Source organism: Anguilla rostrata, chromosome 17 (genome assembly GCF_018555375.3).
Source record: "Anguilla rostrata isolate EN2019 chromosome 17, ASM1855537v3, whole genome shotgun sequence".
NCBI classification, from domain to species: domain Eukaryota; kingdom Metazoa; phylum Chordata; class Actinopteri; order Anguilliformes; family Anguillidae; genus Anguilla; species Anguilla rostrata.
Window position 1 is genome coordinate 15,088,807 of NC_057949.1, and position 16,944 is coordinate 15,105,750.

General features: G+C 43.9%; 2 protein-coding genes across 9 annotated transcripts in view; one reads left to right on the top strand and one right to left on the bottom strand.

The window, feature by feature from the left end:
• med25 (mediator complex subunit 25) overlaps positions 1-11,768 on the bottom strand; it is a 28,743-nt gene extending 16,975 nt beyond the window's left edge. For 2 of the 8 annotated variants that reach the window (XM_064316561.1, XM_064316560.1), the window contains exons 1-10: positions 11,570-11,768; positions 8,938-9,089; positions 8,205-8,250; positions 6,653-6,777; positions 4,476-4,574; positions 4,037-4,157; positions 3,432-3,591; positions 1,885-2,018; positions 1,341-1,419; positions 603-862 (exon numbers count right to left, since the gene is read on the bottom strand). In XM_064316561.1, the coding sequence (XP_064172631.1) occupies positions 603-862; positions 1,341-1,419; positions 1,885-2,018; positions 3,432-3,591; positions 4,037-4,157; positions 4,476-4,574; positions 6,653-6,777; positions 8,205-8,250; positions 8,938-9,083 (1,170 nt within the window). In that variant the 5' untranslated portion in view covers positions 9,084-9,089; positions 11,570-11,768. The remainder of the gene's footprint in view (positions 1-602; positions 863-1,340; positions 1,420-1,884; positions 2,019-3,431; positions 3,592-4,036; positions 4,158-4,475; positions 4,575-6,652; positions 6,778-8,204; positions 8,251-8,937; positions 9,090-11,569) is intronic. The other 6 variants (XM_064316562.1, XM_064316558.1, XM_064316559.1 and 3 more) reach the window with 6 other exon arrangements.
• Positions 10,612-16,944, top strand: part of syt3 (synaptotagmin III) — a 47,658-nt gene continuing 41,325 nt past the window's right edge. Inside the window, exon 1 of the mRNA XM_064316569.1 lies at positions 10,612-11,091. The gene's annotated coding sequence lies outside the window, so the exon portion shown is untranslated. The remainder of the gene's footprint in view (positions 11,092-16,944) is intronic.

The window sequence follows — 16,944 nt, forward strand, 5'->3', positions numbered from 1 at the left end:
TCTGGGAGCTCCGTGCACATTTTATTTTTAAAACTAAATGTTCAAACGCTCAATATTTTTCTTAGTGTTTCATCAAACTTAAGTTTGTTTAACGGATGCTTTGCGATAGAGTTTGTGTTACTGTGAATTTCGACGCTAAAATGTTCACGTTTGCAGCAAATTAATATCGGTCCCAGATATCGGTTATCGATCTTCTCGATTACTAATGAATCTGTATCGGTTTCTGTATCGACCCTGAAAAAACCGTATCGGTCGACCCCTAAAGTGAGCTGCCCCAGGAGGACAGATCTGCAGGCCAGAGATCCCAGGTGGAGCAGAGGAGACGCACTGTGCAGTCAAACAGTATCAGGCTCGCACTCTGCCCTCTAGTGGTCAGACCGGGAAAGCCAGGGCGATGTGCGCTTATTCTATCCTGTGTCTCGCACTCCTCAGGTAGCTGGGGGTAGGGATTAGGGTTAGGATTAGGATTAGGGTTCAGGTTAGGATTAGGAATAGGATTAGGATTACGGTTAGGGTTAGGATTAGGATTAGGGTTAGGATTAGGCTAGGGGCTAGATGTGCCTGGGAGCACGTTCGTCTCAAAGTCGATCAGGCCCACTCACCATTCCGGGTTGGGAGGACGGAGGCGTCTGCTGATTGGCTAGCTGCTGCTGCTGTGGGGGCTGCGGCTGCTGCTGATTGGCTGTGGGCTGGCCCGGGGCCGGGCCCTGCTGTTGCTGGGGCTGCTGAGGGAGGGGGGGCTGCTGCGGGGGCATGTGAGGGGTTGAAACCGTGGTGACCGTCGCTAGGCTGGGAGGGCCGGACACAGCAAGCTTCACCGATTGGCTGTTGAAGGGCGGGCCGGGATTCACCATTCCAGGAACTGAGAGAAGGAGAGGAGGGAAGAGGACCCAAAAGGCATGAGGTTCAGCATTACTGTTACAGTCATGACCACTAATAGTGAGAGATTACTGTTGTAGTCATGAACACTAATACAGTGAGAGAGCATTACTGTTACAGTCATGACCACTAATAGTGAGAGAATTACTGTTACAGTCATGACCACTAATACAGCAAGAGAGCATTACTGTTACAGTCATGACCACTAATACAGCAAGAGAGCATTACTGTTACAGTCATGACCACTAATCAGCAAGAGAGCATTACTGTTACAGTCACAACCACTAATACAGCAAGAGAGCATTACTGTTACAGTCATGACCACTGTAATACAGTGAGAGAGCATTACTGTTACGCTCATGACCGCAAATGCAGTGAGAGAGAATTATTGTTACAGTCACAACCATGAATACAGTGAGAGAGCATTACTGTTACAGTCATGACCACAGACACAGACTCACAGTTCCTTTTCTGGCTGTTGGCCGCCTCCACAGCCAACTGAGCTGCAACCTGAGCAGCGGTAAGAGAGGGAGGCTGCTGTTGAGAGAGAGAGAGGGGGGAGGGGAGAGAGAGGGAAGGAGAGATAGAGGAAAAAATAGGTGGGAGAGAGAAACAGGGGGAGAGAGAAAGAGAGAGAGAGAGGGGGGAGGAGGGAGGGAGAGAGAAAGGGAGAAAGAGGTGAGAGAGAGAGAGAGAGAGAGAGGGTGGGGGGGAGAGAGAGAGAGTGTCAATTACACACATGCACATTGTCCTAAGTATATATCTGCTGCAGCATAAACACCTAGGCAATTTACAATAATGTTTCACAGTAATAAAGCATTCTGGACTGAACTGTGAGAGGAGACTCACGGTGCTACCCAGATTACACCGCTGCACCATCATAACCCATAAATTACAGCTTAAGTGCAGTCATTCGTTTTCCTCTCTGTGATCGGTCACATGACGTAACTCGGTGCAAAGCAGCACGGTGGCAAAGCACGGACCCCGCCCCTTTTTTATCTGTACCTGGTACGGAGGAGCTGTGCTCATTGGAGGAGGGGCCTGGGAGGCGGTCCCTGGAGGAGGCTGAGCGACGACCATCGGCTGGGGGGGTAAAACCGGTTTGAGAGGCACTGCCCCCGACCCTCCCCCGGGGGCAACTGGAGAGAGAAAGTGAAAGAGAGAGAAAGAAAGCAGTAAGCAGACTGGTCTGCCTGCTTCAACATGGAATCCCTCTGCATGAACACTATGAGGGCGTGATGCATTTTATGACCCTAAACAGATTTGTTATTCTGCTTTTCCAATGCCGCGGTGTAGCTGGAGCTGAATCACCTCACCCACCCGGGTCTGCAGTCGGGTTCAATAAAACCGTTAGCATTCGTAGCCTTTTATATCCCCCCTGCTACCCCTGCTACCCCAGCCAAAACAAAAACCTAGCAGCACTGTACACTCAACCGAGCCGAAGGTCTATTCTCACGAGATCCTGGAACAGACAGGGCAAAACAACGGCAGTAATTACATGAAGATCATAGGAAAATCCTACAAAGATCAAACAAAGAACACAGGACGAGCAAACAAATATGATTTTCATCCCTAATTTGGAATGCCCAATCACGTTCAATCTGTAACGCTCGCTCCGACTGATGTGGTCAAGCAGACAAGATAAAAGGCCATGGGCCCCATCCATGCACTAGAACAGTGCCTTAACAGATACCAGACCTTGGGGCCCATCCATGCACTAGAACAGTGTCTTAACAGATACCAGACCTTGGGGCCCATCCATGCACTAGAACAGTCTCTTAACAGATACCAGACCTTGGGGCCCATCCATGCACTAGAACAGAGCATTGACAGATACCAGACCATGGGGCCCATCCATGCACTAGAACAGTGCCTTAACAGATACCAGACCATGAAGCCCATCCATGCACTAGAACAGTGCCTTAACAGATACCAGACCATGGAGCCCATCCATGCACTAGAACAGTGTCTTAACAGATACCAGACCATGGGGCCCATCCATGCACTAGAACAGTGTCTTAACAGATACCAGACCTTGGGGCCCATCCATGCACTAGAACAGTGTCTTAACAGATACCAGACCTTGGGGCCCATCCATGCACTAGAACAGAGCATTGACAGATACCAGACCATGGGGCCCATCCATGCACTAGAACAGAGCATTGACAGATACCAGACCATGGGGCCCATCCATGCACTAGAACAGAGCATTGACAGATACCAGACCATGGGGCCCATCCATGCACTAGAACAGAGCATTGACAGATACCAGACCATAGAGCCCATCCATGCACTAGAACAGAGCATTGACAGATACCAGACCATAGAGCCCATCCATGCACTAGAACAGAGCATTGACAGATACCAGACCATAGAGCCCATCCATGCACTAGAACAGAGCATTGACAGATACCAGACCATAGAGCCCATCCATGCACTAGAACAGAGCATTGACAGATACCAGACCATAGAGCCCATCCATGCACTAGAACAGAGCCTTAACAGGATGAGCGACACATCAGCCCCTCAAACCCACGTCCGCAGCAGCTCACCGGGCAGGGCGATGCCTCGGACCAGGACCATGTGACGGGGGTCCTGGCTGTAATCGGGGTGCGCGGACTCGGCCGAAGCTCCCACGGGCAGGGCGCGCTCGAACAGAGACTGCAGGGCGGGCAGTTTCCGCGGCGACACCACCGAGAAATGGATGCCTCTCTGCGAAGAGGGAAGAGGTTACTACAGGTCAGGGCTGCTGCTGCTTTCACAGTAACATAGCCTGTCTAAACAGCAGTGCTCCTGAGAAGAGGATCATGGGAACTCCAGGTGCACACATGCATATATACCAAGGGTTTCAGCTATAACAGAGCTTTCCTACACGCAGCATTTTGCACTTAAATATTAAGCATTTACTTCTTCTAGATTTCATTTCAATTGAGACAAAACTATGTCTACATTTATAATTGTCTTTATTACTTTTTTTTGATCTATGCCTTTATTATGCATACTGCTTTGTGCACACTGTAAGGCAAGCACTCCTAAACAGTGAAACAGAATGACTGTGCCTACACTGGAATCCCTTCCATATGCAGAGACTACATTTCCCTGAGGCCAGAGTTGCTGCGATCCTGCGGGATTCTGGGAGTTGTAGTCGAACACTCACATCTCGGATGATCTGTACGAGGCTGTCGGCTGTACAGCCGGTGTAGCTGACGCTCTCCACAGCAGGCAGCAGGTACGGAGGGGAGTTGCACAGCAGCACACACACCTTGTGAGTCTGCCCTCTGAGGGGGGGGAGGGAGGGAGGGAGGGAGAGAGAGAGAGAGAGAGAGCTATCACACAGTGCGCCCCTCCTGCGGGTCAGGTTCAGCACCACAGTGGTGCACTGGTCTCAGTGAAAACGGTGAGATATGAGGACGTCTGAAAGTGTGCAATGCTCTGGTGTGTGTGTATGTGTCTCAGTGTGCAGTGTGTGTGTGTGTGTCAGTGTGTAATGCTGCTGTGTGTGTGCATGTGTGTGTATGTGTGTGTGCGTGTCAGTGTGCAGTGTGTGTGTCAGTGTACAGTGTGTGTCACTGTGCAATGTGCAGTGCAGGTCTCACATCTGCTCTCTCATTTTCTTGAAGTCGTCAAAGAGCTGCAGAGCCACCGAGAGCCCCTCCGCAATCAGACTACAGCTCTCTGCCCCCCCTCCCATAAACCTGAGAGAGAGACAGAGAGAGAGACACAGAGAGGGGGAGGGAAGGAGAGAGAGAGAGAGGAGAGGGAGAGAGAGTGAGAGAGAAGGGGGGAGAAAACACACTGAAATATCTGCACAGACACAGACCTGGGGGTTACCACTGAAAAATCCATTGACACTTACACAGCACTGCATTGGAGAGCACTCTGAAAAATCATATGGACTTCATCTCCCAGAAGCCCCTACTACAAGCAGGCCTCAACTATCACTAGATGGCCACCCTAGAAAGGATGGATGTCCCACCCTGTTAACAACATGCCTCATGTTAACCTTACCAGGTCAACCACTCAAGGGAACATCACGGCCAATAGGCTTCCCACGCCCGTGGTGTTTAGCCCAGTTTAGTGTGGCCTTCTAGCGGCAACCACCAGACTCTTCAATAATAAATAATTATATAATAATTAATAATTACTCTTCAGTAATTGCATCTGGCATCTTATACCAGACCTGGGCCAAGTATGTACTTGACGTATTTTATTTTAATTGAAAATGATTGAGGCTGCACATTAACTGTCCTCGACTCGTGTCTGAGTGAGCTTGACTTGTGAGCTGCACGCGGAGACAAAATGGCCGCCGGTGTCACATGCTTTGGAGGAGCACACACTCCTCCTGCATGAGCTCTCCGGAACTGACAATGGAAGTTGTGACCATAGACATGCGTATTTAATGAGGACTTCTTTGGTTGTTAAATCACCTTGGATTTCTACATTAACTTCAATGGCCAGCAAGCGCTTTTACCTTCAACGTGCGCAGTAGAGTCCATTTCCCATTACTACCTAGGATTCACCGCCTGGCCCCACCTACCCTCTCCAGTTCCTGTGTACGCTCTAAGGCCTGGCCCCTCCTACCCTCTCCAGTTCCTGTGTACACTCTATGGCCTGGCCCCTCCTACCCTCCCCAGTTCCTGTGTACACTCTATGGCCTGGCCCCTCCTACCCTCCCCAGTTCCTGTGTATGCTCTATGGCCTGGCCCCTCTTACCCTCTCCAGTTCCTGTGTACACTCTATGGCCTGACCCCTCCTACCCTCCCCAGTTCCTGTGTACGCTCTATGGCCTGACCCCTCCTACCCTCCCCAGTTCCTGTGTACGCTCTATGGCCTGGCCCTTCCTACCTCCCCAGTTCCTGTGTACGCTCTATGGCCTGACCCCTCCTACCCTCCCCAGTTCCTGTGTACGCTCTATGGCCTGGCCCTTCCTACCCTCCCCAGTTCCTGTGTACGCTCTATGGCCTGGCCCTTCCTACCCTCCCCAGTTCTTGTGTACGCTCTATGGCCTGGCCCTTCCTACCCTCTCCAGTTCCTATGTACGCTCTATGACCTGGCCCTTCCTACCCTCCCCAGTTCCTGTGTACGCTCTATGGCCTGGCCCTTCCTACCCTCCCCAGTTCCTGTGTATGCTCTATGGCCTGGCCCCTCCTACCCTCCCCAGTTCCTGTGTATGCTCTATGGCCTGGCCCCTCCTACCCTCCCCAGTTCCTGTGTATGCTCTATGGCCTGGCCCCTCCTACCCTCCCCAGTTCCTGTGTACGCTCTATGGCCTGGCCCCTCCTACCCTCTCCAGTTCCTGTGTACGCTCTATGGCCTGACCCCTCCTACCCTCTCCAGTTCCTGTGTACACTCTATGGCCTGGCCCCTCCTACCCTCTCCAGCTCCTGTGCACGCTCTATGGTTGTGATGAGCTCTAGTGCGAGCATGATTAGACATTCCAAATTAGGGAGAAAGAACGAAAAGTGCTTAAAAATTGAAGAGCAAGTCCAAATACCATAGTAAATATACAAATTTGGACTTTTTCCAAATACCAAATAACTTCAATTAGAAGTAACAGTTTGTTTTATTTGAAAATATTTAGACATGCTAAAGACTGCATTTTAAAATACGTATACTAAAATGGTTGTGTATTTGACCCAGGATTGATTTATAAAATAAATGGAGACGAAAACGCAGACAGAACAAAGTTTTTGAGTGACATCAACGCACTTCCCCTTCCCACATCATTCATACAACACTGCATCCTGGGAAGTGCAGTCCCACAGACACTTACTGGATGCTGTCGATCCACGTGACAAATTCAAATGCGGAGCTGGTGGGCGCGTGGCACTGGACGTAGGATTCCGGGGCACAGTCCACCGTGTTGAACACAACCAAGCTGTACTGCGTTCCCCCGTACTAAGCGAACAAAAAAAACAAAACAAAACACAATAAATGGTAAATGGACTGCATTTATATAGCGCTTTTATCCAAAGCGCTTTACAATTGATGCCTCTCATTCGCCAGAGCAGTTAGGGGTTAGGTGTCTTGCTCAAGGACACGCCCAGGGCAGGGTTTGAACCGGCAACCCTCCAACTGCCAGACAATCCGTCTTACCTCCTGAGCTACGTCGCCCCCCAATAACTCCCTGAACCTCACACTGAGTGCACGTATGCTATATGCGTGGCAGCACGTGTCATGTTCAGTAGGACGTACGAATGTAGGAATCCCTAACGACGAGGACAAGCTATTGAACCCGAGTAGGCTAGTCATTTAATGACAAGCAGAAGACGAGGGCCTCCCCAGGTATTATCAGCGGGAGGAGTCTGCTGCATCGCTGAATTCACAAGCACCTCGGAAAACATCGGAGAAAACCCAACAAACCCTCAGACTCGCATCTCCATAGAAACAGTGAAATGTGTGGTGGCGCTATTTAACAAAACGGACGTTGTATAATCATGTGTTCACCAGCTCAGGTGTTGGCTATACAGTGTGAATACCACGGCTAGCCACATCACAACACCACTTACCCTCTACACTAAGTGTCTTTCTGAAGGAAACCCTGAAGACTATGAGCATGCAACACCATACAAAATGGTAACGACCGAACGGCCAAAACCGGGCTCCGTTTTCGAAGCTCACTTCCTGGCCGTCTTGAGAGACGTTGCTCACTGGCGCCAGCGCGGTTAGCTCCAGTATAGGTCGTTCAGCCACCTGCTTCAATGCAAGTCAATGGCACCGATACGGTCAAAACACAAAGTCAATCATTTTTTTCCCCACAAGAACATGTATTCGCAATAGGTGTTTTTTCTTAGTAGAAGGTCTCCCTGTGTGCCGACTAGTTACAGTAAATAAGTGTCATTTGGACGATATTTTTATATTTTGTGGACGAATCAGAGACAGTTTGCGTCGCTGCACGTCACTGTATCTCACGCACTTAGTGGATGATAAGGACTGAGCCCGGTCTTCATGACCATATATGGGTCCCGCCCTTTACCCTACAGCACAGTCTCTGGCTCCAGTTTGTACAACACAGCAGGACTTTGGCGGTTTAAAACCGCTTAGTACAAGCCCATGGAAAGTCAATGGGTGACATTACAGTCACTTTGTTCAAATTTTTTTTCTACGGTCTATGATAATGACACACAAACACACACATAGGTATGTGTGTGCAATTTAAATGCCACTGCTTCAAAACCGGATGAAATATCACAATAATATGCACATGTATATTTCATTAACAAGTCAAACGCCCACACGAGGCTGACTACTTTACTAAGAAATTACTTTCGTAAATCTGAATGACCTGTCAGCTTTTTTAAAAAAAACATGACAAGGGAACTCACATCTCCCCCGAAGTCTGTTTCAGCGGGAGGTCCGCCATTAAAGTACCTGTGACAAAAAAAAGAGTATATGCCTTTACACACATTACCACCCAGTCAGTGTATCCCACCAATGAGGGGCTATACCTAACAGAAGCTGCGCTTTAATTTAAAAAGATAGCGCCGCGATTTTATTCTGTGTTAAATAAAATTTCAAGCAGGCGTGTAAAACGCAGTGCCCTCGATCCACCGCGGGGCCGAGTGAAACAGGAAATCGATACGCGCACAGAAACGGACAACCGGGAGCTAATCCCGCCTCTGATGTTCTTTCGGTTTCGGCTGAATAAATCATTCATTGGCTTTTGCGGGCACTTTCGAATCATTTCACACTCCATATTTAAGAAGTGCCACGCATTGCAAGTGTATAATTATGCGCTTTCCATTATTTGTTTCTATTATTTTGAATAATAGGAAATAAAACTCCAAATGTAATAACAAAACACACCAAAATGTGCACAATTTGTCTTTTTTGTGGAGCACCAAAATAAATTATTTAAAGGGAAAGGGAAATTATTTAAAGGTTTTTTTTTCCCCCGTCTATTCTATGGGATACCCTGCAAACAGTACTTATAAAAACAAAACTGTTCAATCCCCAAATGCACAAAGGTATTCAAATTAAAAAGTCAGAAAATGTGCTGAGGTTATTTATATATCAATGATAAAAACTATAAGTACATTAATATTTTGGCATACTTACTCAATGGCAGGCAGAATATAATGTTTCCGCAAAGATTCAAAATAAGGGCCGAGATTTGCAGTTCCTTCAATGACAAATACCACATCTGCCACCTGATTGGCTGCAGGTTTATTGGGCGGGTCCATCGATGTCACACCCACCACCATGGAGAACTAGAAAGAAAAAAAATTTGAATTGTTAGCCAGCTTATCGAAAGGTTTACATTTATGTGAAAGACAGACTCGTGGGGTTGTTTGTCCCGGTAAACAACTGCATACACACTGCACAAGAGAATACGACGTTAATTATTCCAGTACAACGCCGCTAATTAAATGTGAGTGAATCAATTAACACGGGGAATCAATACTGACATGGAAGGCCGGCTGTACCTGCCGACGTGAAGCCGCCTAGACCGCACTCCTGCACTGCCAAAATGCACAACCCACATCCCCGAACTAACCGCATATTATATCAGACTGTTAGTGCTCCAAGACGTGGAGGGAAAGCAGCAGGAAGCCATAGAGAAAGCTTAACTACACTGATGGACCCAAAATTGCGGTGGTTGGTCACCATCCAAAATATTATGGGCGGGTGAGACACACGCCATAGCTACACAGCCCTGAGAGTTTGAGCACTACTGCACTAGACTCGTATGTAAATATGTACATAAATATAGAAACAAAAATAAATACCTAAATATTTTCCAGTGCCCACCAATGCTTTGAATGGAAATATCAGGCATTACGCAAATGTCTATAAGCATCCTCTATGTCAGTGGTTCTCAATCTTTTTGCCCCCAGGCCCCCCGTGTCCATGGAAATATTCCAGGACCACCCCTGCCCCTCCCCCACCCCTCCCTCCCCACAGGAGATGTGATAACCTCTCTGCCTGTCATCATCGCAACTCCATCTGTACACACACAAACATTTGGCATTTTTGTAATCCTCAAATATTTACAAAGCAAAAATCTTCTTTTTCCTTTTCCCCATTCATAGCAAACAAATGAGTCTGACATCCACAGAAAGTAAAAAGGTCATATTTTATATACTATTAATTTCTTGCTTTGTATTATTTGATTAGCTGAATAATTACTCATGTCTTGATGTTTTGAGATTGAAGCTTTCAAGAATGTTCTATCATCTCAGGGCCCCCCTGGCAGCTCCCTAGGGCCCCCTTTTGGGCCCCGCCCCCCCTGTTGAGAACCACTGCTCTATGTAGTGCCCAGTGAACCGCTACTAAACAGACTGAATAATGAAGCACAGTGACTTTAAAATATTATAATTCCAGAAACTGTTTAGAAAGTAGGGGAAGCTCAAAACGCAGCAGAAGGGAAATGGGATATGTCAACATCAACCATAATATCTATTCTTGCTGCTGCAACACTACAGAACACTTTCAATTGTTTTAACAGCATTTTAATTCAGCGATAATCAGCAATAGACTACTTATACGTGTCTACTGTGCAACTGTGCATTATTTTCTAATGTGTTTGTTCAAGTCTTCTGTTTTGCTCGTTAAAGTTTTTTGGACCATACACTTCCTCCATTAAAAAAAACTGTATTTCCATATTTAACACTGGGACTGATGCTGGAAATCGGTCTTTAGCTAAAAACATAGCTGTGTAGCATGAACAATGTTGTGGTGGGGGCCGTCAGCCACATAGCGGTTATATTTAGATTATAATTATATTAATGGCCTATTGAAATTTTAAAAGTTGGGAAACCCTGATGACACAGATTAAGTTAGCTAGTTGGAATAGTTGATGATGACCCTCGCTCTCAGTCGTATTTTCAGGAATAACTGGGTGAATTCAGAACTTGAATTCAGTGCATTTCCTATGCTGTGTAGCTCCCTGTTAGAGCTGGATAACCAGAAACGTTTCTGACGAAGAGCACACGGCATGGATTCGGCCATTCGGTTACGATGCTGTGTCCATTCTAAGTGAACACTTTATTACACGATTACATCACCTTTATTTGCCCTGGTAGTTTTTTGCCAATCCTAATATTATACAAGTGGATTCGGATATGCAATACATCCGCCTTGCAGAAAAGAAAATAACGCTCCCCATCAATCTCGTTCTTGTTTCACCTAAGCCCAATAGTTTGATAAAGTTATAATTAATATTGGCACAAGCTACAAATGTTAGTTAGACTATTCCACCTGCATGAAAAAGTGAGTAAAACGTTTATAGTAAAGCGGTTTCCGGGAATTCAGACTGTCGAATATAGCCCGCTAGCGTGCGCACGCCTGTTAACGCTAGCAACAAGCGACAATGTTGTTCTCAACTCGTAAACTGCAGTCCAACCCGCAAAGTAGAACTATTTCGTGTATTAGTAACTAACGTAAAGCTACTTAACTCTACGTTAATAAAGATGTACTGGACAGCTGCTAGCAGCAGCATGTTTATTAACGTCGTTAGCGATACTTATGTTTAACTGACTTGCTAGCTAACTTTAGCTGACTAGCAATCAAAAATCAGATAGCTAGGGAACTATATGTTGCGTTTTTTCACGTAATAACCGATTTGTTGGCAGATTAATTATAACGACATGGCTAGTCCCAAAGTTTAAAACTTCCTGTAATAGAATAGCAAACATTAGACAGCAATGTTGCAGTACAAACCCATACGGATAAATAGGAGGCTACTTACCCGGCAGTATTAAAATTATAGCGGATAAAATAACCAAATATTATATTTGTATCGTCAACTTTTAAGGCTTATTATTTCTGTTGGAAAACTATTCGATGAATCCTTTCCTAGACAGCTTTCGGTTTTAGTTTATTATGTGAAATAATAAAGGCCGTCTTTAACGCCAGCCCCCGTCTACCGCTCGGCAATCGACAGCTCTGGTCGGTTCCGATCAGCTAAGAAAACAAAGGCTTGTCAGTTGAGAATGGAGCAACTGATTTTATCTGTGACGCGATCAATACTCACGAATATTATTTGCATGCTTCTTGTATTGAAAGCACTGGTACCCATAGAAAATGTAGAAATGCATACTGTATTATTGTACATGACTTATTTTGCATGAGCAGAAGTATGACTTTCAAAATCTCTGTGATACTAATTATTATTTATGAATTGTTAGCGATGTAAATGAAAAAATGCAATTGAACATGGATTCAGCGAAGTCATTTCTAATGACAATACATGCTCCGTGTTTGAACGTTTTCACTAGCCAATCAGGATGATGTGGTACTCGAAGTGTTTCTTGCTTTAAACCGTATACCAGACTTTTTTAAGGTCAAGAAAAAAGATCTGTAAATATATATAGTTTCTAAAATAATTTTAAGGTGAAAAACTGTCAGTGCATACATAAAAATAAACAAAGTACCAAATCAAATTGTTTTTAATGGCACACACCCAAATTTCTGGATATTCATACTATGGAATAGTGGATCCCAGACATGGTCCTGAGGACCCAGTGTACGCTGGTTTAGTTTGCAACCTTTGGATTAATGTTGTTGAAAACATGTATTTACGTTCTATTCTTATCATACCTTGAATTTAATTTGACACAATGCAGGTGTGGCTTGTTTATATCAGTTGTAGGTGTCTTTTAACTCTTCGCTTTCCACAAAAAAATGTTTCAATGACTAGGTATCCACACTTTGAGTAATTAGGACACCCGTGATTTGTCCTGCCAGTCTGTAATTGAATTAATTAAAAATGTAACCTCTTTTCAAGAGGAATTATTTTGAACATACAGGATATGTCTCCTTACAGAGAATGAAAGCATAAATTGATCTAATTAAATTTCCTGGGATGTGAATTTGGGACACTTATACTAAATTGTGTATGCAGCTATTTCTGACATAATATGGCCATGCGAGGGAAAATCGTGTCTTGATGGAGACAGAAAGTGTTTAATTGATAAGAAATTACAGCTTGTTACAGTTCAGCTGTACATAATGCTGCAATGTGTTATTCTGCAGTGCGTTATCCTGCTGTATGTTATTCTGCAGTGTGTTATTCTGCAGTGTGTTATTCTGCAGTGTGTTATTCTGCTGTGTGTTATTCTGTTGTGCGTTGTTCTGCAGTGCGTTATTCTGCTGTATGTTATTCTGCAGTGTGTTATTCTGCTGTGTGTTATTCTGTTGTGCGTTGTTCTGCAGTGCGTTATTTTGCTGTATGTTATTCTGCAGTGTGTTATTCTGCTGTATGTTATTCTGCAGTGTGTTATTCTGCAGTGCGTTATTTTGCTGTGTTATTTTGCTGTGTGTTATTCTGCTGTGTGTTATTTTGCTGTGTTATTTTGCTGTGTGTTATTCTGCTGTGTGTTATTTTGCTGTGTTATTTTGCTGTGTGTTATTCTGCTGTGTGTTATTTTGCTGTGTTATTTTGCTGTGTGTTATTCTGCAGTGCGTTATTTTGCTGTGTGTTATTCTGCAGTGTGTTATTTTGCTGTGTGTTATTCTGCAGTGTGTTATTTTGCTGTGTGTTATTCTGCTGTGTGTTATTTTGCTGTGTTATTTTGCTGTGTGTTATTCTGCTGTGTGTTATTTTGCTGTGTTATTTTGCTGTATGTTATTCTGCTGTGTGTTATTTTGCTGTATGTTATTCTGCAGTGTGTTATTCTGCAGTGCATTATTTTGCTGTGTTATTTTGCAGTGTGTCATTCTGCTGTGTTATTTTGCAGTGTGTTATTCTGCTGTGTTATTTTGCAGTGTGTCATTCTGCTGTGTTATTCTGCAGTGTGTTATTCTGTAGCGTGTTCTTTTGCAGTGTGTTATTCTACAGTGCGTTATTCTGCTATTTTATTCTGCAGTGCATTATTCTGCAGTGCCTTATTTTATAGTGTGTTATTCTGCAGTGCGTATTCTGCAGTATGTTATTCTACAGTGCGTATTCTATAGTGTGTTATTCTGCAGCGTGTTCGCTCACTTGTTCAATCTGCTGTGTTTGCTGTTAGAGCTGTACTCTCCACATTGATTTTTTAGAATCCTGTTGGTGCCGTTGTTGTGCTTCTCTCATGTTTAATTAATCACCTTTAATCCCGGCAATCTGAATGTCTTTACCACTTAATGAACAACTGTCTTGATTTATTTACCAGCTTAGCCAGCCGGTTAACATGTCTAGCAAAGCTTTACAATATGAGTGAAAAACTAAAGCTGAACCCCAGTGTTTAATAAAGCACTATTTATTATTCTTTATTAACGATTCTCTGTGGAGTGTAGTAATCAGGGGATATTACTGAAATACATGCAGGAAAATGAATAACACCTTTACAAAGTAAAATAAGACCTAGGCTTAGAGTGCTGAATTTAAGTGCAGTCTTAAAGGCCCTGTGCAGTCAAAATCATGATTTTAAAATGCTTATATTATGACCAAAGACTATAAGGTTACTTACACATTGATTTTAAAAGTATTTCATTTCTGGAGCACCCATGTGTATTCGATACCCCCTTCATATTTAGTTTACGTTATTTATTTTACCAAATAATCCGCTCATGCAATGAATATCTTATGCATATCTTACACACCCCACAATTTTTCTTCTACCTATCCCAGCACCGTCCTCAACCCTTATATCTACCTATCCCAGCCCGTACCCAAACGTCGGAACAAGTTTGCAGTTGAACCCTCCCATTGAGTTCCTGCCCGAACTTCCACACGCTAGGAGTTCCTGCAGTTAGATCTTCACCGATCTCTGCCCAGGCTCCCACACACATGCACTCTTGATTCTTTCTGATTACTGCCTTTCCTCTGTTTTATTTCTTTAACTGTTTTACAAATTCGCAGATTCTTTTGGGTCAGTAAGGTCACTGGCCACCGGTTTATGGGGAATGGCAGGGGAGAACAACTTTATCCCAATTACTATATCTATTTAATTATAAAAAGATTTTACAAGCGATATATTACTTAAATTTGTTTAGCTTGTGTTGTCTCAGTTGGCCAACCTGGGACGGTTCTCCTTCCCCGCCACGTCCCCCCACCATGACCGCTCCTCAGTCTGGAACCGGACCTTCTTCCGACCCTGCTCGCAGCGCCAATTTTGTCGTGGTTTCCAGACGACAAGTTCTTCGATCTTTGTGCAGAATTTCTTCAATATTTTCAATAAAGAGGATGAGGCAGAATCTTCAGAATATCAGACTTTATTCTCAACCAGTGATCACAAAGCTGAGACCTTTCTGCAGAAAGCTCTGCCATCACCTCAGTTACATTCTTTTTAATACACTTCCCCCCCCCCTTAATTCCCTCCTTATGGGTGTTTCCTCTTTCAATGCGCCACAGTGGTTTATCGATTTCTTATCTGTTTACTTTGCATAAACTGTTGATTGGTTGACACTCAATCTTGCTGACTTTATGAAATCACTGTGGCTATGTTCCTTGGAAATTCCCGAAACCACCTCCTATTCTTGACATTTTAGGAAACCACCTCCTATTCTTGACATTTTAGGTCGTAGACTACATGTCTTGCAAACATTGGCAAAAATAAAACAAAAATATATTTATATGTTTCGTGACGTGTGCTCTGATAAGTTTGATAAGTTGCATGTGCCTTGATAAATAATTGGCAAAAACAAAATGTCAGCCGTTAGAAGTTCCTGATGTTTTTTGATATTGATTGAAGAAAGCAGTTCCAAAACAGTTCCTCCTTGTGGGAACCCGGTTATCTGCACGCTGCGTTCTTTTTGTTTACATGTGCTCTGATATAGTGATGGGTGTACAAAGGGTGTACAGCAGGTGTTATATATCTCTTGGAATTTTCCAACATTGTGTATGTAATGAATTAGATTTTTTTTCTCTAAAAACTATACAATGCTCGACATTGCCGCCTGGCGGAGTATTTGGTATTGGTGGTTTTGAGACAAAATTTGCTAACGTAGGTTTTCCTATAACGTTAGGGTCCTATATTGTAGGTGACATACATATACGGCTCAATATTTCTAATGCAGTTATTGCTGTAGGCTACTCGTTATCCATTATTACGGTTGTATGATAACTAGCTAACGTTAGCTAACAACTGACGTTACGTGGAGTGAACGCTGATCCAGGTCAGTGGGAGTGAGCAGCCCGGGCTGTCAATCAAAAGTGAATGCATAAATAATTAGGACAGAACTGACACACCCAGCCAGTCTTAAGTCTGCTATATTAGGAAATTCAGGTTTTACATAAAAACAGGTTTTTTATCTTTTCAAAGTCTAATAAGTAGAAAAAATACATATATATTGTAATTTAGTAAGGAACAATTAAAATGTAAGAAAATGGAGGCTGCACAGGGACTTTGATTATAAATGATAGTGATTCTGTGATATTTTCTTGCTGTGTTTGTACGTATATATATATATATTGTGGGTACCGTTGCTTAGCACAGTCTCTTTAATTGCTTCATCTGCTCTTAGTAGCCTGCTAATTCGAAAGTCTTCAGGCAGAACAGATTATTTCCAGTTAGACAAAAGATAATTAAACTAAAATAGTTTTTTGACCACAGACCCTCAAATGTCACGATTCCCATCAGTGTAAAGCCAGCAGGTCACCAGAAACTTTTCTGAGTACAGAGAACATCCTCCATTGCACACAAAAACAGGGCCAATCAAAAATATAAATGAAAACTGAAATGATATCAATAAACCCCAGAATTTGACCTGTCCACTTGTGTCATCAACAAGCAATTACAAAGTAAGAGGAAGAAACACCGCTGGGTCGACTGGACACGGGCATCAAAAGTTTGGTCAAAAGATGTTCCTTCAAATCTGTTTTAACGAGCATCTGACACGATCCAATCAGAGCGCAGGTTCATCCCACAGGTGAGATGGACTAGTTCTCTAACAGTGCGGTGATTCACATTCGTTCACACGCCAAAGCTATAAAAACAATAAAAATAAGCACACTGCAGTCATAAAAAAATGGGGAACAGTGAATTTATGTAAAAATGATCTTTCGGCACGAATCTCTTTTTTGTCTTTTGCAACAAGCGCTTGAAAAATGAATGAACGTTGTTCCTGTTATTTCCTTTGTGTTGGTTAACATTCATTAACTGCATTTGCCCAGAAGTACCCTCAGTTTAATGCATTTACAGT